General features: G+C 46.2%; 1 protein-coding gene across 7 annotated transcripts in view; it reads right to left on the reverse strand.

Moving 5' to 3' along the window:
- Nucleotides 1-224: 224 nt before the first annotated feature.
- LOC140408302 (PDZ and LIM domain protein 5-like) overlaps nucleotides 225-25,311 on the reverse strand; it is a 328,382-nt gene continuing 303,295 nt past the window's right edge. For all 7 annotated transcript variants that reach the window (XM_072495316.1, XM_072495317.1, XM_072495314.1 and 4 more), the window contains 3 exons: nucleotides 10,530-10,650; nucleotides 9,990-10,105; nucleotides 225-4,711 (listed from right to left, as the gene is read on the reverse strand). In XM_072495316.1, coding sequence (XP_072351417.1) covers nucleotides 4,622-4,711; nucleotides 9,990-10,105; nucleotides 10,530-10,650 — 327 coding nt within the window. In that variant the 3' untranslated portion in view covers nucleotides 225-4,621. The remainder of the gene's footprint in view (nucleotides 4,712-9,989; nucleotides 10,106-10,529; nucleotides 10,651-25,311) is intronic.

Consider the following 25,311-nt stretch of genomic DNA (forward strand, 5'->3'; position numbering starts at 1 on the left):
TCGTGATGGGATTCGAACTCGGGTCCCCAGATCATTATCCTGGGTCTCTGGGTTACTAGTCCAGTGACAATACCATTAGGCCACCGCCTCCCTTATAGAACGACAGAGAATGTAGGCCCATTCTACTCAACCTCTTGTTGAAATAGATTTTGGGGTTTCCTTACCTTGACCTAAAGTAGTGAGTCATATTGGCACAAATAAAGAACTCTTGGAAATATATAAACTTCTTTTAAAGATAGCAGGACAAAGATTTATTGATATGTATACAGGAAAGCAAACCATGTTATTATTTTTGTTACAATCAAGCTACTGAGTGAATGGAAGCACATCGGCAATCAAGCATTTCAGTTCAAATGTAAACTCATTGTATATGTTTATAAAATAGGCATGCATAAATATAAAAGCAGAATCCTCTTACAACTCCTTTTTTAAATTCCAGGTATGTTTCCTCATATTGTTTTTGTGATAGCTCTCAGCATCTCAAAGCCTTTTTTAAACCAATTCTAAACATAGTTGGAAGTTGGGCAAACTCAGTGAGTTTGACTATTTGAAATGTTCCCTCCTCAAATGGTTCAAAAATATTTATAACAAGCTGTTCAAGAGTGAGGAGAGGGAGAATGTCCATAGCATTCTCTTTTTGAGTTATGTTTAAAAGGTTTCAATTTGCTTGCTAACAAAGGTTAACACATAACCGCAGTCTATCTGCATCATCCACTCAAACAGATGACAGGTTTAGTACAAAAGAGTTAACCATTTTCTATAAGTGCACTGGATATTGTACTAACCTAAATCAGTTCCCAGGAAGGCTATGGTGCAGAGGGCAGACTAAAATAAGCCAAATGCAACTCCAGCTCACTGCTGTAGTAACGTCCTATATGGGCGATATAACAGGTGCCTGGGTGTCCATGGGATCCCTACAGTGCAGGGGGCGATTCAGCCCATTGAGTCTGTACCGACCCTCCAAAAGAGTATTCTACCCACTTCCCCACCCTATCCCCACGCGTTGGTCACGGTCATTCCACCGAACCTGCACATCTTTGGGCACCCAGGGGCAATTTAGCATGGCCAATCCACCTGGCCTTGGTGGGGGATGTGCACCTGGCAAAATCTCCACTTTGCATCCTCCTTTTAACACAACCCTGGATAATCCTCCTTCATTGTGGCAAAACATTGAGATTAATGATCATTAAAAGGAGATGGTACAAACATACACATTGACATTGTCGTTCATTCCATCTTCAGTATGCACATACAGAACCAGCCCACTTCTACTAGTTCCCAATGCTGGAGCTGTATGTCAAGGCATCTAATAAAATACATTACAATGTTTAAATTTCCCTGGGTGACTATTACCTCCCCGAATGCCCAATACACCATTGAACATTTGAGTTCATCTTGAGAAACAATGTTCCGATCCCAGAGTTGAGGCAAAGAAAAACGAGCAACATTTTTAGGCATTATTGTGGCACTGTATAACTTGAAACAACAAACAAAGCTGATGACATTGGATAAGGCTTATGTGTTGCTAGAGTTAAGACCTTAGCCTGTATCCCCACACACTCGGCCACCTCAAGACATAATATGGGCCAATAGTCCTCGACAAATTGAATAATGTAACAAGAGTTAGGTAGCTTTAAGCCATGTGCTTTAGTTTCTTTCTCCTGGGCAATAGGGCTATCCTGTTACCCAGCTGTACATTTGAATCAAACTACCCAGATACAGCAGGCAAGACCCAAAGTGTGCCATTCCATGAAATAAAAGAAGTCACACTAGAATAAAAAATGAATTTTGAGGCGAAATTGTCCTTTTGCCGAAGTAAACTGATCGTATTGGAGCTGCTGCTCTGGCTTTGCAAAACTTTTGCATTAACCTGCGAACCATCTGAAGAATATTTAACCTGTACATCCTGTGTTAAAAATTAAAATACACTACAAGCCTGGTTTATAAATTTGAAAAACAGCAATGTCGTGCAGCATTGTTTGAGTAACCAGCATTGATAGGTGGAACTCGTAACCAATCAGGTAAATTGCACATGTCAGCATTAGAAAGGTGGCCTCCCTGTTGGATAAACGAACATGCATGTGCAGGCACAGCTCACTGCATTGCGCCAGTGACTACACGTTGCCCTTACTACACGAGCAAAGCAAGCACAACAAATATTTCAACTGCCGAGGGAAAACGTGAAACATTCTGGCATGAAGAAATGTTCCTCATCCACAGCCACATAGTCTCAGCTCGAACAATTTTCATGGACCTGAAACATTTGTCAGCTGTTTGCATTTAAGCCAACGCTGGTTACAGCAGCACCGCAATCCCCTTTTATAGGTTTGCCAACCCAATATGGAGGCAAATGCTGCCCGAGCGTCAAAGGAATGCTTTTGAAAACTGCTCCTCCACTCCCGGTGCCTGTACTGCCTTACATTGCCTCTCCCCTCCCGCTGCCTGTACTGCCTTACCCTGGCCCTCCACTCCCGCTGCCTGTACTGCCTTACCCTGGCCCTCCATCCCCGTGCCTGTACTGCCATACCCTGCCCCTCCACTCTCGCTGCCTGTACTGCCTTACCCTGCCCCTCCACTCCCGCTGCCTGTGCAGTCTTACCCTGCCCCTCCACACCCGCTGCCTGTACTGCCTTACCCTGCCCCTCCATCCCCGCTGCTTGTACTACCTTACCCTGCCCCTCCACTCCCGCTGCCTGTACTGCCATACCTTGCCCCTCCATCCCCGTACCTGTACTACCATACCTTGCCCCTCCATCCCGGTGCCTGTACTGCCATACCCTGCCCCTCCACTCCTGCTGCCTGTACTGCCATAACCTGCCCCTCCACCCCCGGTGCCTGTACTGCCATATCCTTTCAGGTGCATTGCACTGCATGAGCACAACAGGGCAGTTTAGCTTCAGTTCAGGATACAAAAAAAAGAGTCCAGATGTCCATTCCCTAAACAGATACTCAGCACACTTAACCAAATAGAAATGTGCAGAAATAAGTGGCCAATCGGGGCAGTCAGATCAACCCTCCCCTTCCTCCATGGCAATAATGATCAATAATGCAAGGGGGAATGTGGAAGTAGAGGGGAGGATGGAAACATCATCCAGCCAGAAGCACGCGGCCATCTCAAGATGCAACATAAACCTCCTCACCCCCGCCGACACCCCCCCAGCCTCCTCACAATAGCTCCAGACAAATTGAAAATTGTGTAGTTTTAAACTAAACTCCATTATCCAGTAACAAGTGAACTCTCCCATTCATCCAATGATCCAATGGATTCCAGCGTAGTTCAGAGACAAAAAAGCTCAATTCCAGATTACCCCTGGTTTCTACTGAGGTACAGAAGCACATGATCCAGTTTACCCTTGTGGTCCCACATACAGCCAAAGTGCCTACATCAAGAGAAACGGCAAGAGATTGCGCACAGGCCCACTTTCAGATCTGGAATCCTTCTTTCTCCCCATTCCTAGTGAACGTGACAGTATGCAATAATTGGCAAGAAGCTCCCTCCCTCCCAAAAGACTTCCCTCTCAAAATTCAGATTATCAGCAGGACGCCGTGTCGGTGATCCCCAATCACTTCTACCCCTCAGAAGAGACATTCATTTAAGACACACCTCACTAACTTTGTTTAAAGTCCAGTAGATGTACGGTTGAATAAAAACAATTCTAGGATCACCAGAGAGTCTGGTGGTTGCATTATTCCCAACCACGATCATGATATGCATCAAGATACCATTCAATTTAAGCACCATTAAACAGTTGTTTAAGATGTTTCACAAGACCTGTGAAATCCTTGCAAGACTGGGACACTGTTTCCTTCGATTAATCTTTTTCTTTGAAGTTATGCATGTTCCAACAGGGATCAATCAAGCATTCATGATTAGCTCATCCATCAGGTTTGGTGTAAATAGATCACTATTTCCCTTCATAGACCTCTGTCAAACTCCATCAAATTTGTTCACAAGACCATAACCAATGGTCGATGTATTACTAAAATCATTCCTTCCAAAAGAAATTCATGCTCTGAAGGACCTCAGATGTGCAAACACTACTTAGGCAATGTAACAAAAAAGAACCAGGTCACTTCTGATTCTATCAAGGGCAAGAATTCAAAACAGACAGTTATTTGGCACGATTTCATACTAATTAGGCTGACATTAAATTTGGAAAAGCGAGTGTCGTGTGACATTTAGTATGATCATTTTACTTGAATTGCTACGTCATCGCATGGGGGGGCCTTTAGAGCAACGGGAATCATTCACGCAAATTTTGAATAAAAAGGAGTCATCTGTGTTTGATGGTCACCTTGTGTCTCTCAACAAACATCACAAACATTATAGGTCGCTAAAAGATTGAACATAGTTTTTCTTAAGTGGGTGAAATGCAATAACTTCACAACACTGGGCCACCAGCCACCCAAGTAATCCCAGTTAAAATCCACGCAGAACCCCAAACCAAAATAGATTCAAACACCTCACACCAATCCCTTTCCCCTTCCCACAATGACTAAGTTACAGCTTCGATGCCTTTCACGGCAACAACAAAAAAAAAAGCAAATTATTCCTTTGTTTTTTCATCTCTTCTATAGCTTCTCTTCAGTCCTCCTCTTCGTTGCATCTCATCAATGTGCTTTAGATATTTACGGTATGAGCATGCTTCTTGCATAGTAGCTTCTCCTTCTTGGAGAAGAAGGTTTGACCCTCCAAATTTGCACAACACACCTGGAATTAAACAAAAAAAGCCAATAAACACAAAAAAATCAGAAAACGTGAGGCCTATTCTAACACACAAATAAGAAAAGTGTTAACATTTCAGCCTGATTATGCCAATAAAGTAAAATTTGTTCAGTATTCAGACAGTCACCACTAGAACCTACCCATAACCTCACTTCCATTAGAGTTGCACGGACTTGATTAATCGCTACCGGATCTGCCCCATGGACAGATTACAACAACAAATAAAGCACGCATGAAGTGAGTTAAACTAAAACAATAACATTTACATTTTCTGACAAGAAAGCTAAATATTTTTATTTCAAACATAAATATTAAAATATATTAAATTAAAATGAAAAATGAAATGAAAGTCACCACAGGCCCCGAGGACAAGGGGCTGATTTACCCTTTTGAGAGGGAGCTAACTGGTGGTGATTTAATCCGAGGGTCACCACACCTCAGGCGAGGGGCAAGGTTTTTAAAAAAAATGTTTTTATTGGCGTTTTCAATTTTACAGAGTGAAACTTCAGTGTCTGGTATTTACATTTTGTACAGTTTCTTATTTACATACATCTTTCTTGGTATATCTTCTCCCCCTCCCTGTTCCCTGTCACACTCTCTGCCCCCTCCTTGGTATTCCCCTCTTCTGCCCCGGAGCTATTGCTGAGTTCCTGTTCTTTTTTTCCCCTGCGTTTTTTGTTGCAGGCCATGTGGGTTCATTGGGGGGAGGGGGGGGGGCTTCCTGCCCCCTTTCCTCACCCTTCCACCCCCCCTCCATGCTTCTCCTGCAGCTGCCCTGGGTTTCTTCCTCAACTTCTCCCCCCTTCCCACCTCCTTGTAGTGTGTGTTCTTGTCTGCTCTCCCCCATCTCTCCCTCTTTCCCTAGTCGCTGTTTGCCTCGAGTAGTTCTTGAAACAGGCCCGACGAATTGCCCCCACGCTCTTCCAAACCTCGGATGGTGCACTTGATCTTCTCCAGGTGGAGAAATTCCAATAGGTTTGCCAGCCAGTCTGCAGCTGTGGGTGGTACTGACGGTCGCCACCCGTGCAGGATTCTTCGCCGTGCGATTAGGGAAGCGAAAGCAAGGGCATTGGCCCTCTCCCCCATGTGTAGCTCTGGCTGTTCCGATGCCCTGAAGACTGCCACTCTCAGGCACGGATCAACCCTCACCTCCACAACCTTGGACATTGCCTCGGAGAAGGCTGTCCAGAACCCTACAAGTCTGGGGCAGCCCAGAACATGTGGGTGTGATTGGCCAGGTCTCCCTGACACCGTTCACATTTATCCTTCATCTCCGGGAAGAACCTGTTCATTCGGGTTCTGGTCAGGTGCGCTCTGTGCTCCACTTTAGACTGCATGAGGCTGAGCCTTGTGCAGGAGGTGGAGTTGGCCCTGCCCAGTGCTTCGCTGCAGAATCCCCAACCTACTTCCATCTCCAGTTCGTCCTCCCATTTTTGTCTGGCTTTATCCAGTGGTAGTCACCGTCCATAGATGTTCCCACAGTTCCCCCCGTCCTTACTGTCCGTGTTTATCAGTTCCTCCAATAGTGTGTCTCTTGGGGCCCTGGGGTATCTTGCCGCCTATTTGCGGAGAAAGTGTTTGATTTGGAGGTGTCCGTGTTCCTGTCCTATTGGTAGTTCCAGGCCTTCCGTCAGTTCGCTCCAGGTCGTTAGTCTGTCCCATATGTAGAAGTCCCTGACTATTAGCGTCCCCCTGTCCTATCTCCATTTTTCAAAGGTGGTGTCGAGCATTGCTGGTGGAAAATTGTGGTTTCCACAGATGGGGGCTGTGGTGTTCCTTGTGATTCTTATTATCAGGATAGATGTTGTAGTGCTCACAACGACCACAGGAGCTAAGGTCAATAATATTTCTGCACTGTATTTTTCTCTGATTCTGTGAATAGATAAAAAAAACCAAGGAGCTGGATTCTCCGGTCCTGACGTTCGGAGAATCGCCGGGTCCCGAGATGCAAAGGCTGACACGCTACAGCCACGCACGCCTACACCCCGCACACACGCACGGGTCACGCCAGAAAACATGGCGCCGGCCATGCTGGATCGCGTACCCACGCACCCCAACCCCACAGCCCACTCCCTGGCCACCCCGCACCACTCCCCCCAGCCCTAGCAGAAGCCCCCCGGCCAGAGGCACAGATCTTGGCTGAGTGTGGCGCCGCTGGACACTGTCCGCACGCCGGCATGCCAAGCCCCCCGACCGCTGGGACCACACGTGGCCCATGCCGTCAGGAACTCGGCCAATCGGAGGCGGAGCATCGCAGGTGGTCCGGCTGATAACGCACCAACGGTGTAGCGACTGCACGCGGCACGCGGCGTCCCGCTGACACCGATTTGGAGGGGTGGAGCATCGCAAACCGGCGTCAAACAGGCGCCTGCCCCGATTCCAACGTCGGGAGCCATTCTCCGCCTGGTCACCGTTCCCGATTTTGGGGTCGCGCTACAGAGAATCCTGCCCAAGGCGTTTTAAAGGAGTAGCTGTTAACACACATGTGGAATGAAAGGCAAAAAGAAAAGTGAGTCAGCTTAAGAGAGGAAAGAAACAATTAGCATTTATATACTCAGGACGTCCCAAAGTGCTTCACAGCCAATGCAAAGCTTTTGGAGTGTAGACCTGTTTTCTGAAGACTTGGAGCAGTTTAGAATTCAGCGAAGTGGGACCAGAGGACTGATTAAGAAGGGGAAAATAGAGTATGAGAGTAAGCTTGCAGGAACATAAAAACTGACTAAAATTTTCTATAGGTACATGAGGAGAAAAAGATTGGTGAAGGCAAATGTAGGTCCCTTACAGTCAAAAACAGGGGAATTTATAATGGGGAACAAAGAAGTGGCTGACCAACTAAATACTTACTTTGGTTCTGTCTTTACCAATGGGGACACAAATGACAGACCAAAAATGTTGGGGAACACAAGGTTTAGTGAGAGGGAGGAACTGAAGGGGATCAGTATTAGTAGGGAAATGGTGTTGGGGAAATTGATGGGATAGAAGGCCGATAAATCCCCAGAGCCTGATAATCTACATCCCGGTGTGGTCATCTTCCAAGATTCTATCATCTCTGGAACAATTCGTACAGATTGGAGGGTAGCTATTGTAACCCCAAAAAGGGAGGTAGAGAGAAAACAGGGAATTATAGGCCAATAAGCCTGATGACGGTCATGGGGAGAATTCTAGAATCCATTATCAAAGATTCTAGAGCAGAGCACTTGGAAAACAGTGGCAGGGTCAGACAGAGTCAGCATGGATTTTTAAACGGGAAATCATGCTTGAAAATCTACTGGAATTCTTTGAGGATGTAACTAGTAGAGTTGATGAGGGGGAGCCAGTGGATGTGGTTTATTTGGACTTTCACAAAGATTTTGACAAAATCCCACACGAGAGATTAGCGCATAAAATTAAAGCGCATGGGATTGAGGTAGTGTATTGAGATGGATAGAAAACTGGTTGGCAGACAGGAAACAAAGAGTAGGAATGCAATCAGTGACTAATGGAGTACCGCAGGGATTGGTACTGGGACCCCAGCTATTCGCAACATATATTAATGATTTAGATGTGGGAACAAAGTGTAACATCTCAAAATTTGCAGATCACACAAAACTGTGTGGGAGGGTGAGCTGTGAGGAGGATGCAGAGATCCTTCAGTATGATTTGGACAAGTTTAGTGAGTGGGCAAATGAATGGCAGATACGGTGTAATTTGGATAAATGTGTGGTCATCCACTTTGGTAGCAAAACAGGAAGGCAGACTAATATTTGAATGATCAAAAATTAGGAGAGAGGAATGTGCAGAGACCTGGGTGTCCTGAAGGTAAGCATGCAGGTACAGCAGGAATAAAGAAAGCAAATGATATGCTGGCCTTCATAGCGAGAGGATTTGAGTACAGGAGCAGGGATGTCTTGCTGCAATTATACAGGGCCTTGGTGTGTCCGCACCTCGGATACTCTGTGTAGTTTTGGTCTCTTTACCTGAGGAAGGATGTTCTTGCTCCAGAGGGAGTGCAGAGAAGGTTTACCAGACTGCCTGGAATAGCAGGACTGACATACGAGGAGAGATTGAGTCGGCTAGGATTGTATTCGCTGGGTTTTAGAAGAATGAAAGGGGGCTCTCATAGAAACCTATAAAATTCTAACAGGACTAGACAGGGTAGTTGCAAGAAAGATGATCTTGATGGTAGGCGATGTCCAGAATCAGGGGTCACAGTCTAAGAATACATGTAAACCATTTCGGACAGAGATGAAGAGAAATGTCTTCACCCAGAGAGTGGTCCGCCTGTGGAATTCGCTACCACAGGAAGTGGTTGAGGCCAGAACATTGTATGTTTTCAAGAAGCAGTTAGATACAGTACTTGGGGTGAAGGGAATCAAAGGATATGGGGGAAGGCGGGACCAAGCTATTGGGTTGGATGATCAGCCATGATCATAATGAATGGTGGAGCAGGCTCGAAGGGCCGAATGGCCTCCTCCTGCTGCTATTTTCTATGTTTCTATGCTATGCGACAGGTTGGCAGTCCCTACAGCATTTGGGAATGGGCTGGAGAAATAAGACCCTTGTGGCTTTTGCCTCATTCTCTTTCCTATTTATTCATGCTTCCTCTACTTCCTTAGTCCTGTCGTGTCCTCTACCTTTTCTCCCATCCTTGAAGCCCTTCTCTTTTCCACTGCCATCACTTTCAATATTCCTGCGCTATCCTTATGCTTCTCAACCTTAACAGTCTTGGTATTCCTTCATTCCCAGGCAACATCAGGTAGTTAAAGGTCAGAGGCCAATCTACTTTTCTCCTCTCAATCTTTCACGTCTCTGTTCAATATTCAACGCAAAAACAAATCAAATTAGACTGAGGAAAGACATGGTTTGTCCACCTTTCTCTACATCAGTCTCTCGTCTCATTAAATTTTAGTAAATGTGATGTCTTGCGGTTAGCAGTGGCTCTTATTCTCAGGATATTATGGAGATTCAAAATTTCCCTCTCCCTTATTCAGCATTTGCTGAAAATTATAGAAAACATAACAACTATACCCGGTATGTAACCTGCACACAACAAAGCAGAGAATATCTTTTCAGAAGTCCTTTGAACGATTGTTGGGAAAGCTACCTGTTAGGTTACGAAAAGACATTTGCAAGGTAAATATGGCCAGAGGAATGGATAGTGCACCATGCGTGCTGAAAGGAGTGACTAGATGGAGCAAGGTTCTGTCGACGGGACGTACATGCAGACGCACGGTTTTCTTATTAAGGTACAGAGATCGTGAGCTCGTAGTTAAGCTTTACTTACGGCACAGACAAAGCAGGTATCGTGCCAGGTGTGGCCCAGCGCTTGAAGGAATTTATCTCCAGCTTCAATGGGAAAGTCACAACCGTGGCAACTGGTGCCAAATAAATTATAATAATCTGTGGAAGGAAAAAGTACACGGGATTAATTCCATAGCCCCTTTTGCACGAGGAGCATTTTTAATGAGCATCAGGTATGAAATGAAATGAAAATCGCTGACTGTCACAAGTAGGCTTCAAATGAAGTTACTGTGAAAGTTACTGTGTATGATGTCATACAAACAGAACCTGACGAGAGTACGGCTGCCGGGCAACACGTTAGTAAAATATTACTGAAGGTACGAGACTGAATCCCCTTCGCAGCTTCAAAAATGCTTGGTTTTCCAAGCATTTTCAAAAGATTGCTTTTAAGTATGAATGGTTTGTAGAGGTAGCCACATGCAGGCTGTTACCACCGCAGTCCCCCAAAAACAGGGGATGTTGAGCATATCCTCAGGAGTACTGAAATAGCCTTCTCGTGCGACACGGTGAGGCGAGCATTTACCTTTCTCACAGTAAGGATCCCCGTCCTCCATGTGGAAAATGTTGTTGCGAATTGGTTGCATGCAAGCCACACACACAAAGCAGTTCACATGCCAGGACTGCTTCAAGGCATTGATAATTTCCTGTGAGGCCAGAAAAAACAAGAGTCAGGAGGAATGATCAAGCCTGCAGGATCTCATTCACATCGTCAACGGAAAGGAAGTTGGGCACAGTCTCTTGCCCAAGAAAAGCAGCGCCATAATAGGAAGAGAAAATAATACAAAGTCTTACAGAGAAGAGATGATTAAAACCTGCAAGATCGCCAGAGGACAGGTTTCATCCCATGTGCAAGTTCTTTGCAATCACACACAGCAAAATAGATAAAACACACATTTTTGTAAACCAGAATTTGTCCGCAAAATGATCATACATAATCAATGATCGGGTTCTGATGACGGATCATCGGGCTGAAACATTAACTCTGCATCTCTCTCCACAGACCGACCAGAATCCACAGCATTTTGCTTTTGTTGTAATACTCATGTTGGTTTCATAACATCCAACTGTTATAAAAGGTTTTTATTTTATTCAGTCTCAGGCTGTGGATGTCGTTGACAAGGCCAGCATTTTTTGACCTTCCCTAATTACCCTGAGAAGGTGACAGCAGGCGTTTTTCATAAACTACTGCAGTCGGTACGGTGTGCGGCCATTTTGATACAATGAACAATTCTGAAGTATCATTATAACAGGGGCATCAAAACAATTATACATCACCACTTTTGGAATTATTATAACAGAATATGAATGAGGCTTACATTTATATAGCGCCTATCATCATCACCTGCTTTGATCCCCAAGCGCTTTGCGGCCTATGAAGTACTTTTGAAATGTAGTGACCGTTCTAACGTAAAAAATGTATAGCATGCTCCCACAAACCAAAATGTCATGAAAAACAAATAATCCAGCTTGTAGGTTGTTTGAAAATAATTTTTAAAAATAAATTTAGAATACCCAATTCATTGTTTCCAATTAAGGGGCAATTTAGCGTGTTCAATCCACCTACCTTGCACATCTTTGGGTTGTGGGGGCGAAACCCACGCAAACACGGGGAGAATGTGCAAACTCCACACGCAAGGTGACCCAGAGCCAGGATCGAACCTGGGACATCGGTGCCATGAGACTACAGTGCTAACCACTGCGCCACCGTGCTGTCCAGGTTGTGAAAAGAATGACGTTGATTGAGCGGTAAAGATTGGCTGGGACTGATAGGTTTCGAAGGTAACACTGCAAGTCTGGACTTCTTTGACTTTACAAGTTTATTGTATCCAACAATCACTTCTCCATCAACCCCAAAGTGCCGCCTGTATCCCTTATGTATTATTTATATATGTATTATATATATATGCAGTCAATCAAACAATAAGGGTGGTCTATTAAACAATTAAACCTCCAATTTTAACTCAAGCACTGGGGAACATTTAACTCTTTCCGAACAGATTCCCCTTCTTAAAGAAACAAATCTTTGCGTTTGACGTATATAACCATAACACAAATGTATATATAATTTTTTTCTGCAATAAATGCAACCTCTTCCCCCTTCTGAAAACAAAAAAAATTTCCACCCTCACACTCTCTTCCTTATGGGAAAAGACTCCCCTCTTTAACAATTTCTAATAACTTCTTCGACGCAAGTCATTTTTTGGTCCGACTCAGTCAGATAATTGGTAACTGCTATCAACTCACTTGATTTTGTCAATCTCCCACAATTCTCCAGCACTTATTTTAGGCTCACTATGTCAATTTGTTGTCTCTTTTCATTGGCTCTTTTTGTAGAGTGGATATTCTCCCAAAGGGACTTATTGTCTATGTGGCACTTGTTATGGGTCCGGGTTTACAGAACCCCAAAGTGTTTCATGGAGTTCAACCGACCCACAACTTTTAATAGATTGTGGTTTGGGGAGCACACACCGTACTCTCCAGGTGTGATACAGCAATTATGGACAATTGGTTTTTAAAACAAAACAATGTTTATTCTATGAACTCAATTTAACCTATTAAAAACAAACATTGAATATCTTAACACCCATTACTTCAAAGATAACCCCAAAAGACTACAACACTAAATAATCCTTCAATCTGTTCCTTTAAACATCCAAAAGACTTCAGACCTTCAAAAACAGGCATGAGGTTACATTCAATATACTTATACTCTTTGGATTTGCAGATATCAACAGACCAGCTCTGTGTTTTCTTCCTGCAGCTCTCAGCAAAACACACAGACACTCCCAGCTTTCTCCTCAAACTGAAACCAAAAGCAGAAATAAGCTCAGCTCCCCCCACCCTCTAACATCACTTCAGTAATATGATCAGCTCCATTTCTTAAAGGTACATTGCTTCAACATCCATTTCTTAAAGGTACTCTCACATGCCACACTCTATAGGTGCAGTTCACAAATGCTCTGTTCCATTCAAAATTTCATAGAAAAAATGCCATATTGGCTGCCTCCACTAGGGCAAGTGTCTCCGCTGCCAGTGTACATTTTGCCACTCTTTATATCTTTTTAGTTTCCCCTGCCAACGGGCAACATTTATTTTGATCCCCAGGAGAAAAATGATAAATCCTTCCGCTCTCGAAAAGCCGTCACGGAGATTAGCATAAGATGCGTCACTATAAACGATCAGTTCCAGTTGCCTAATATCATCTGAAGATGGGAATTTCAAAACACAATACTCCAATTTTAATTTTGCCAACGTTTTGTTTGCTCCCAACAATTTCTTCAACTTTGGGATCGTTCATTTTAGTGCTCAGCTCTAAAAACAGCAAAACTGGCGCTCGGTCTTGTTTGTCTAACTAACCAATTTAGTCACCCCATTCAACTTCCGAGTTCTTCATTCTACATTTCAGAAGCCGCCGTATTCTTCTGTGAGGCCCGACCAGACGTAATTGCTATGGTTAATGTTCTCCAAGTAAGGCTGCTGATATGGAGAGGCATGCGAAGCACTCTGCCTGATTTCTAATCCAATGTATTTGAATGCACCAGAGGCCTAACTCCAATCTTGAACTCCGTTCGAAGCCCGTTAATGACAGTATTTTCAAATTCGCTACTACTCACCCGACAAAAGAATTATCTACATGCATCATGAGATTGCCTGAAAGTTTCCCTCCATGGCGCCAATAAAACATCACAGGGTCTGTTTTCTACTAAAGACAGCCCAATATTAATAAAACCGACCTCACTGACAAATACCAAACTCTGGAGGGGTCATTCAACCTGTGGACACATTTATTTAACTTCCAGAGCACCCCGTCTGTGTTTGGCGCCTCTTTTGGAGGACGAAGCTCGTGTCCCTGTAAGAAACCAGCTTTAATATCGGCTGACTTGCATTTCCAAGCATTTGGGGCTAATTGAGCCAGGAAGATCGTCAAAATAACCGTTTTTGCCTATTTGGTAAATCCACCCTTACATCTTGGTCAATCTACCTTCAAAACCTTGTGCTACCAGATTGGCTTTGACCTTAAAGTTCCATCAGGAAGCACCTTTTCCCTGTCCACTCATCTATGAGATAAAACCTGTTGTCCCCTCTTTGGGATCTCCGTGTAGACCCAAAAGCTTTCCAACTTTCAAGTTTTTGAGGTTTGCATCTTTTATTGATTTATCATCTAATTTGTTGGAGCCACGAAGGCCTCTCGGACATGTGGGCTTCTGCTCCTTGTAGCATTCCTAGTCTGTGGCATATTTCTTGACCTTGATAAGCTGCACCCTCTATCCTGCCTTTCTATATCCTTCCAGACTGCTACTCCTTGAACCGCCCTTATTAGGAGATGTTCTTTCAACGGTCCTTGTTCTCTTCCGCTGGGCATGTTCACTGCCAGACCGGCTGTCCGAACTGACTCTACGCTTCTGTGCTCTCCATTTTTGTACTTTATGTTCCCAATCCATGGGCCTAACCTCCTTCCCTTTATATTGTACATTCAACCAGTTTTATATTTTCCAGTCGCTTTACCAGCTCTACCAACAATAGTTGCATCCTACCGCTAACTGGCCCCTACTGAGCAGCACAGTAGCACAGTGGTTAGCACTGTTGCTTCACAGCTCCAGGGTCCCAGGTTCGATTCCCGGCTTGGGTCATTGTCTGTGCGGAGTCTGCACGTTCTCCCCGTGTGTGCCTGGATTTCCTCCGGGTGCTCCGGTTTCCTCCCACAGTCCAAAGATGTGCAGGTTAGGTGGATCGGCCATGATAAATTGCCCTTAGTGTTGGGTGGGGTTACTGGGTTATGGGGATAAGGTGGAAATGTGGACCTTGGGTAGGATGCTCTTTCCAAGAGCCGGTACAGACTCGATGGGCCGAATGGCCTCCTTCTGCAATGTAAATTCTATGATTCAAATTCTATGAACTTGTTGTTTTCTGTGGAATCCGCGATCGAGGCCCACTGATCTGCGGGCTGCGGGCGGGCCTGTGCCGTAGGGGCACTCCTTCCGCGCCAACCCCTGTAAGGTTCCTCCATGGCCAGCCCGGAGAAGACAACCCCCTGCGCATGCGGCAGAACACGTCGGCCAGTCTGCGCATGCGCGGAACCACGCCGGCGGTTCCGCGCATGCGCGAGATTACGCCGGCCCTTCGTCACTTGCGCAAACACGCGCAGTCCCTTCGGCGCCGGTTGGAGCGGCGCCAACCCCTCCGCCGTCTACCTAGCCCCCGGAAGTGCGGAGAATTCCGCACTTTCGGGGGCTGTTGGCGCCGAGTGGTTGGCGCCGGTTCTCCTGCCGGCGTGGGGGACTTAGCCCCGGGTAGGAGAATCCCGCCCCTGTTCTCTGATGCGAACAGTACTTCCTCAATTTCTTTACGAGAGAAATTAGGATTCATTAACGGAATACAATAGTGTCCGGACTGTGTAAATTGCAAGTCTACAGTTTTTCCACATATGATGGCCCTGTCATTATCAACATCAAGTTTCAGGTGTGCTTTCTTCATCGATGGTCAGCTCAATAGTAAATGCCTTTTGCTGGATATGACATCCATGTTGATAAAATGATTCCTTCCGGCGATTTTACAAGGAGTCACTGCGTTTTTCAGTGATTTAAGGATATAATATCCCCAAATCTGAAATTAGTGGAACATCCAAATTCCTTTACCTTCTTCCGATCTTTTGTCACTTAAAGACCAGGTAACATCTCAACCAGTCTATTCCACACTCTGTAGATGTACATCCGCAGTTTAATACGGCACAATTGAAGGACTCTGTGACCAGCACCCTCACCACTGCACTGAAACTTCTAATTTCTAAGACAATGCCTTCTCTTTGGTCAATATATTCCTTCTTTTTCTGAGACTTCTGTCTTGTGTTTGATTCCAAACACCCTATTGTATCTCTGAGGACAGTTTATTGCATAATGGAATTTCGGATCACACCTAAAACACGGATTGACCACACCCTGGGCATTTCTGGGGTTGATTTGCTGTTCAAATTTCCCCATTCATTCCTCCTGCACTTAACTGTCAAAGGTTTTTCTTTCCTCGTTATTGTCAGTTATAAATCGTCTACCAATTGACGCTTGCGGTCTGTTTCTAGACCACCTCACCATCTCTTTAACATTGTGTCTTCCATAGTCTGTCTCATCGCCGATCAGCCCATTTGTGTGTCGGGAAGGAATGTTTGCCCCTGGACCCTTTTTAGAGCCTCTGACATTTGTTCTAGCAGGGTGTGTCTTCCTGAAATTCTAACTCCCGTCAAAACGAGAAACCTATCCATATTTCTAAGTTGAGCACAATCCAATACTTGCACGGCAGTACTGATTGAGGAATTTCTAGATGGAATCTTGCAGCTTTGTATACAGTCTGCTAAAGTCCATTACGTGCTCGTCTCTGGAGGTGTCCTCCGACTTTCTAAATTTGTCAAAATCCGCCCAAGCCTCATAAGCACTTAATAAGTCATCCTTTTTGTAAATCTGATCCATGAAAGTTAATAATGTAACCAAACCTTCATCTGAGTTTAAATGCTCCAGCTCCAATTCTGAGAATGCCCTGCACCTTATTATGCTTTCATATGGTACAAAAGTGCCAAGCCCATTCCTTGTATTTTCTTGGGCAAGGACGTAACCCATGTCCACATGGCAACTTCATTCTTCCATTGGGCAGAAGTGAGATTTACCACACAATGGTGGGCAGCCGTATCCAGATATTTTACACTTGGATCCAGCCATGTACTTTCCAGGTTGGTCTAAATTACTCCTCAAGGTTAGAATTCAGAATACAGGGCTGGATTCTCCGTCTGGGAGACTAAGCGCTGACGCCGGCGTGGGAATAGTGGCGTTTTCCACCCGAGAAAACAGCGCAAAACCTCCACCGATCCTCCGTCTGGTGGGGGGCTAGTAGACACACAGCGTGAGGCCCCCAGCTCCAGCTGCGGATACGGCAGGAGACTTGCCGGGTCTGTGGCCGCGCATGTGAACGGCGGCCTGCGGCAGCCACACAGTGCAACATGGCGCGGCCGCGCGCAGATCCGGCCTGACAAATAGTGCCCCCCTTTGGCCAGGTCCGCTACCCCTGGATCACCCCCACCAGTGCCCCCAGCCCTCGCCAAAGCCCCCCCTGCCCGCGGATTGCCCCCCCCCCCCCTCTCCGACTGTGGCGGCGCCGGACTTAGTCCGCAGCTGCCACGCCGGGTTCCCGGAAAATAATAGCACACACGCCCCACGCCGTAGGGAACTTGGCATTGGTGGCGGAGCATCGGTGGAGGGCCTCAGGTTACGTCCTGAGGCCGCCCCGACGGTGTGCGGCGTACTTGCAGAGTACGCCGCTTTGGAGGGGGTGGAGCATCACAAAAGCGGCGCCGCCCCCGATTTTGCCGCCAACAGGGATTCTCCGGCCGATCTCCGAATGCGATTCCGGTATCCGAGACCGGAGATTCCCGCCCACAGTCTTTTGTCCGAAGAAATTTTAGTTTGCAATCTTTTTTCTTCCTTTGCTCACAAGTGTGACGCATCTGCTGCTACCGTTGTTAGGTTCTGAAGGTAACACTGGACTAAGAACTGGAAAGCAAGTCTTGACTTCAGGTTTATTGTGTCCAACAACCGCTTCTCCATCACCACAGTGCCACCTGTATCTCCTTTATATGCAATCTATCGAACAATAAATGTGTGGTCCATTCAATGATTAAAGCTCCAATTTCAACACAAACACGGAGGACCATTAACTCTTTCCTAACAAGGTCCTCTTGAGAACACTCCTGTTCTTCTGTGAAGTTCCTGAACCAGTAATATATTCTTAAACATAAAGGTTTTACGACGTACCTCCCTGGAACATGGTTGAACCAGATCCACTGAGCCTGGCTGCAGACACAGTGATTTCCCTCTTATCTTTAGAATTTTCTCATTTCCATCTATTTTACATCTATTCTGTGGCAAGATATAATTGTTTTGATTGGTTCCTCATTTCCAAAACAGCACTTCCGATATGTCTTCCTTGTTTTCCTAACTGAAGAATCCACTGCCCCCCACTCCCACTCGCACTGTTGTTGACAGGGCACAAAGTGAATTAAAAAACAGTTCACAGAATCATTGAATTCCTACAGTGCAAAAGGAGGCCATTCGGCCCATCGAGTCTGCACCAACCCTCTGAAAGAGCACCCTACCTAGGACCACTCCCCTGCCCTATCCCTGCAACCCCACCTAACCTGCACATCTATGGACACTAAGGGACAATTTATCATGGCCAATCCACCTAACCTGCACATCTATGGACACTAAGGGACAATTTATCATGGCTCATCCACCTAACCTAAGGATTCCCCTTGTCCTCACTTTTCATCTCACCAGCCTCCATGTTCAAGAGGTCAGAGTCATAGAATTTGCAGTGCAGAAGGAGGCAATTCGGCCCATCAAAAGTCTGCACTGGCCCTTGGAACGAGCAACCTTCCAACCGATCCCCGTAACCCAGCAACACCACCTCACCCTTTTGGACACTAAGGGGAATTTAGCATGGCCAATCCATCTAACCAGCACATCTTTGGACTGTGGGAGGAAACCGGAGTACCCGGAGGAAACCCACGCAGACACGGGGAGAAAGTGCAGACTCCACACAGACAATGACCCAGCGGGGAATCGAACCTGGGACTCTGGAGCTGTGAAGCAACTGAGCTAACCACTGTGCTAGCCTTTCTGCCAGCTCCTGCATGATGCCACCAATAAACACATCTTCCCCTCACCCCGCCTGTCAGCATTACAAATGGACCGTTCCCGCTGTGACACCCTGGTCCACTCCTCTATCACCCCAGCACCACATCCCCTTCCCATGGCACCATTCTATGCTATTGTAGGAAGTGTTACACCTGCCCCTGTCCAAGACTCCACACACTCCTTACAGGTGAAGCAGCGATCTACCTCCTTCCTTCAATTTAGTCTGTCCTATTCACTGCTCACAATGTGGTCTCCTCTACACTGGGGAGACCAAATGCAGACCAGGTGACCACTTTGCAGAACACCGCCATTCACAAGAATGACCCTAATCTTCTGGTCGATTGCCATTTCAATTCACCATCATGCTGTCTTGCTCACAATTCTGTCCTCAGCCTGCTACAATGTTCCAGTGAAGCCCAAAGCAAGCTGGAGGAACAGCACCTCATCTTCTTGTCCACAGATGCTGCCAGGTCTGCTGAATTTTTCTGGAACGTTTAATTTTTATTTCCGTTCTCCGACATTCCCAGTACTTTGCTTTTATAATTGTTTTGATGTCTCTTGAGGAGTCGACCCCACCAAGGGAGACAGGGAGGGGGTGTCACTCATCATGCTGGACTGAAACCCGTGACAACACTGTTGTGATTGTATTAAACCATTACAAACAGGCAGCGAAGCAACCAACATTGTCGGATGATTTTGCTTGCCGTCAGTGTGTGCGTTTGTGCGCAGCGAACACAAGAATCAAACAATGGACTCCAATCTCATGAGACCAAGGTTTGGAGGAAACATCAGACGTAAAAGTAAGTAGACGGGGATTTAAAGATCAGCAAGGTAATCGGATTTTTACACGTCATAAGCAATCCTATCAAAGCAGTGCTTTTTGAGAGAAGTTAACAGATCAAGGAGCAAATTACTTCAACCCTCCAGAATTTCTGACCCTCCTTTAAAGGTCAAATGATGGGCTGCACACTGTGGTCACATTACATTACGAAACGTCAATTGTATTGGCTGCTGACAACAAGGTTGCCCAAAGACCTCATCTTGCCAACTGATGCAGGAATTTTCTATGATTATCTGTTCGAGGGAAGCAGTAACGCGTCAGGCAAACAAACATCTTCTGCGACTACGTAGAGGCTGACATGGAGCATAAACATCAGCATGAGGCTGTTGGGCTGAATGGCCTGTTTCTGTGCTAGAACTTCAGTAGGCACAGTAGGGAATTTATCCTCCCATCTGCATCATTGGCATCAAACTGCACAGCCCTCAGAATGACCAGTTTCCTCCTCTCTATATTCTTTATTGGGATGTGGCTGCCTTTGGCAAGGCCAGCATTTGTTACCCAAGCCTATTTGCCCTTGAACTGAATGACTTGTTCAGCATGAAGCAGGAAAAGGAACAACAAGAATGAAACTTCCTATAGCGAGCGGTCCCGCCCACCTGCACCCCACGCTCACCCCAACCCCTGAACCTGGCAGAGAATGGGGCTCCTGCACTGAGGGAGACGGCAGCCTGCTTACACCATCTGTGTGCGGCCTGTGAATTGGGATTGCAAAGATCTGAGGGAGACTCTGGCTGTGGTCCTGAAATCGGGCAGGGGGCGGGGCGGGGGGGGAGCCAAAAGTCCAGAAAGCATTCTTCTGGCACAGCCCAGCGGCTGGTTCTAATTAGGGGCCAGTTCCATCTGCGATTCCTTCACATTCATCAAAGAGCCCAACTTTCCATTTGGAGTTTCGAAAACGTTCCCTTTCCTGGAACCAGCCAACTTGTTATCCATCTAGACGAATACGTGAATCCTAGATGCGCTGTTATTACCGGACATACATAAAAGATCAGAGTGTAGACAGATGGTAAAAATTCCACAATTGTACCATATGACCTCTAAATGGAGTATGGAAGGTGTCTGTTGCTCCAATAATTACACAAAAGCACAGCGCAGTAGGGCACACCAGCTGAATAACTGTGGGCAGCGTGGTTGTCTACATTCATGTTTTTCTGTTTTCATGGATAGTTTCCAGATTCCTGAGCTGTCCAATCCCATTGGGAAGAGCAGGATTTTTGTGGCAAGGGAACTTTTCCCGCAGATTTCCTGTTCAAATTCAATGCCTTGGGGTTGGAGCAAAATACAGTGGGGCAGTTTCAATCCGGAACGAACCTGCCAGATGGGGCTTTTTGATGAACAACTCCTATTTGATCACGCTGGACTTTAACCTGACTGGAGATTGATAATTCAGCCATATCCGCTCCCTGGGACTTGAGGAAACAAGCAGTAGAAACCATATTGGCAGGCGGGGCAGTTATAACAGAGTGGCAGGTTTATCCGTTAGCCATGTGCCCTTGCACTGCTGTCACTCGCCAATTAAGCTCCAATTAAGTCCTCAGGGAGCCGAGGACAATCTTAAATTGGGGCCTGAGATATCAGGAAGTTCACACAAAGGTCAACTCACCCAAGGACGGACATACTTCCTTTGGACAAGGCGAAACAAAGGTTCACCAGATTGGGTCCTGGGCTGAGATGATTGTCCTTCAAGGAGAGACTGAGTGCAATAGGACCATGTTCCTCCTGCAGAATGTTTGAGGTGAGGGATGCCGTCAGTGTCCCTGCTGATTTCATCTGTGGGAAGTGCACCCATTTCCAGCTCCTCAGAAACCGCATTAGGGAACTGGAGCTGGAGCTGGAGGCAGAGGTGGTCATAGATAGAAGCTTCAGGGATGTAGTTACTCCGAAGAATAAAGATAGATGGGTGACGGTGAGAGGGGCTGGGAGGAAGCAGTCAGTACAGGGATCCCCTGTGGTCGTTCCCCTTAGTAACAAGTATACCGCTTTGGATACTGTTGGGAGGGGCGACTTACCAGGGGTAAGCCATGGGGTACAGGTCTCTGGCACGGAGTCGGCCCCTGTTGCTCAGAAGGGAAGGGGGGAGAGGAGTAGAGCATTAGTCATTGGAGACTCCATAGTTAGGGGGATAGATAGGAGATTCTGTGGGAACGAGAGAGACTCGCGGTTGGTGTGTTGCCTCCCAGGTGCCAGGGTGCATGATGTCTTGGATTGTGTTTTCGGGATCCTTAAGGGGGAGGGGGAGCAGCCCCAAGTTGTGGTCCACATAGGTACCAACAACATAGGTAGGAAAAGGGATAGGGATGTAAGGCAGGAATTCAGGGCGTGAGGGTGGAAACTTGGATCCAGGACAAACAGAGTTATTATCTCTGGGTTGTTACCCATGCCACGTGATAGCGAGACGAGGAATAGGGAGAGAGAGGAGTTGAACACGTGGCTACAGGGATGGTGCAGGAGGGAGGGTTTCAGATTTCTGGATAATTGGGGCTCATTCTGGGGTCGGTGGGACCTCTACAAACGGGATGGTCTACACCTGGACCAGAGGGGTACCAATATCCTGGGGGGGAAATTTGCTAATGCTCTTCGGGAGGATTTAAACTAGTTCAGCAGGGGCTTGGGAACCTGAATTGTAGCTCCAGTATACAGGAGGTTGAGAGTAGTGAGGACATGAGTAAGGTTTCAAAGTTGCAGGAGTGTACCGGCAGGCAGGAAGGTGGTTTAAAGTGTGTCTTCTTCAATGCCAGGAGCAACCGGAATAAGGTGGGTGAACTTGCGGCATGGGTTGGTACCTGGGACTTCGATGTTGTGGCCATTTCGGAGACATGGATAGAGCAGGGACAGGAATGGTTGTTGCAGGTGCCGGGGTTTAGATAGTTCATTAAGCTCAGGGAAGGTGGTAAAAGAGGGGGAGGGGTGGCATTGTTAGTCAAGGACAGTATTCCGATGGCAGAAAGGACGTTTGATGAGGACTCGTCTACTGAGGTAGTATGAGCTGAGGTTAGAAACAGGAAAGGAGAGGTCACCCTGTTAGGGGGTTTCTATAGGCCTCCAAAAAGTTCCAAGATGTAGAGGAAAGGATTGCAAAGATGATTCTGGATAGGAGCGAAAGCAACAGGGTAGTTGTTATGGGGGACTTTAACTTTCCAAATATTGACTGGAAACGCTGTAGTTCGAGTACTTTAGATGGGTCTGTTTTTTGTCCAATGTGTGCAGGAGGGTTTCCTGCCACAGTATGTAGATAGGCCAATGAGAGGCGAGGCCATATTGGATTTGGTACTGGGTAATGAACCAGGACAGGTGTTAGATTTGGAGGTAGGTGAGCACTTTGGTGATAGTGACCACAATTCCACTGCGTTTACTTTAGTGATGGAAAGGGATAGGTATATACCGCAGGGCAAGAGTTATATCTGGGGGAAAGGCAATTATGATGCGATGAGCCAAGACTTAGGATGCATCGGATGGAGAGGAAAACTGCAGGAGATGGGCATTATGGAAATGTGGAGCTTGTTCAAGGAACAACTACTGCGTGTCCTTGATATGTATGTACCTGTCTGGCAGGGAGGAAGTGGTCGAGCAAGGGAACCGTGGTTTACTAAAGCAGTCGGAACACTTGTCAAGAGGAAGAAGGAGGCTTATGTAAAGATGAGACATGGAGGTTCAGTTAGGGCGCTCGAGAGTTACAAGTTAGCTAGGAAGGACCTAAAGAGAGAGCTAAGAAGAGCCAGGAGGGGACATGAGAAGTCTTTGGCAGGTCGGATGAAGGATAACCCTAAAGCTTTCTATAGATATGTCAGGAATAAACGAATGACTAGGGTAAGAGTAGGGCCAGTCAAGGACAGTAGCGGGAAGTTGTGCTTGGAGTCCGAGGAGATAGGAGAGGTGCTAAATGAATATTTTTCGCCAGTTTTCACACAGGAAAAAGACAATGTTGTCGAGGAAAATACTGAGATTCAGGCTACTAGACTAGAAGGGCTTGAGGTTCATAAGGAGGAGGTGTTAGCAATTCTGGAAAGTGTGAAAATAGATAAGTCCCCTGGGCCGGATGGGATTTATCCTAGGATTCTCTGGGAAGTTCGGGAGGAAATTGCTGAGCCTTTTGCTTTGATCTTTAAGTCATCTTTGTCTACAGGAATAGTGCCAGAAGACTGGAGGATAGCAAATGTTGTCCCCTTGTTCAAGAAGGGGAGTAAAGACAACCCCGGTAACTATAGACCAGTGAGCCTTACTTCTGTTGTGGGCAAAATCTTGGAAAGGTTTATAAGAGATAGGATGTATAATCATCTGGAAAGGAATAATTTGATTCGAGATAGTCAACACGGTTTTGTGAAGGGTAGGTCGTGCCTCACAAACCTTATTGAGTTCTTTGAGAAGGTGACCAAACAGATGGATGAGGGTAAAGCAGTTGATGTGGTGTTTATGGATTTCAGTAAAGCGTTTGATAAGGTTCCCCACGGTAGGCTACTGCAGAAAATATGGTGGCATGGGATTCAGCGTCATTTAGCAGTTTGGATCAGAAATTGGCTAGCTGGAGGAAGACAAAGGGTGGTGGTTGATGGTAAATGTTCAGACTGGGGTCCAGTTACTAATGGTGTACCACAAGGATCTGTTTTGGGGCCACTGCTTTTTGTCATTTTTATAAATGGCCTGGAGGAGGGCGTAGAAGGATGGGTGAGTAAATTTGCAGATGACACTAAAGTCGGTGGAGTTGTGGACAGTGCAGAAGGATGTTACATGTTACAGAGGGACATAGATAAGCTGCTGAGAGGTGGCAAATGGAGTTTAATGCAGAAAAGTGTGAGGTGATTCATTTTGGAAGGAATAACAGGAAGACAGCGTACTGGGCTAATGGTAAGATTCTTGGCAGTGTGGATGAGCAGAGAGATCTCGGTGTCCATGTACATAGATCCCTGAAAGTTGCCACCCAGGTTGAGAGGGTTAAGAAGGCGTACGGCGTGTTAGCTTTTATTGGTAGAGGGATTGAGTTTCGGAGCCATGCGGTCATGTTGCAGCTGTACAAAACTCTGGTGCGGCCGCATTTGGAGTATTGCGTGCAATTCTGGTCGCCGCATTATAGGAAGGATGTGGAAGCATTGGAAAGGGTGCAGAGGTGATTTACCAGAATGTTGCCTGATATGGAGGGAAGATCTTATGAGGAAAGGCTGAGGGACTTGAGGCTGTTTTCGTTAGAGAGAAGAAGGTTAAGAGGTGACTTAATTGAGGCATACAAGATGATCAGAGGATTGGATCGGATGGACAGTGAGGTCCTTTTTCCTCGGATGGTGCTGTCTAGCACGAGGGGACATAGCTTTAAATTGAGGGGAGATAGATATAAGACAGACGTCAGAGGTAGGTTCTTTACTCAGAGAGTAGTAAGGGCGTGGAATGCCCTGTCTGCAACAGTAGTGGACTCGCCAACACTAAGGGTATTCAAATGGTCATTGGATAGACATATGGACGATAAGGGAATAGTGTAGATGGGCTTTAGAGTGGGTTCACAGGTCGGCGCAACATTGAGGGCCAAAGGGCCTGTACTGCGCTGTAATGTTCTACGTTCTATGGTCTCTGGAGGTTCGAAGAATAAGAGGTGATCTCCTCGAAATTTACAAAACCATTCGAGGGCTTGACAGGGTAGATGCTGAGGGTCCATTTCCCTAGCTAAACAATCTGGAACTAGGGGTCGTAGTCTCACAATAATGGACCTGGCACCTCAGAGATGTTTATTAACTCAGAGGGTCAATCTTTGGAATTCTCTCCCTGTAGGCCTGTGGATGCCCAGTCATTGAGTAAATTCA

This window comes from Scyliorhinus torazame, chromosome 3, assembly GCF_047496885.1.
Source record: "Scyliorhinus torazame isolate Kashiwa2021f chromosome 3, sScyTor2.1, whole genome shotgun sequence".
NCBI classification, from domain to species: Eukaryota; Metazoa; Chordata; class Chondrichthyes; order Carcharhiniformes; family Scyliorhinidae; genus Scyliorhinus; species Scyliorhinus torazame.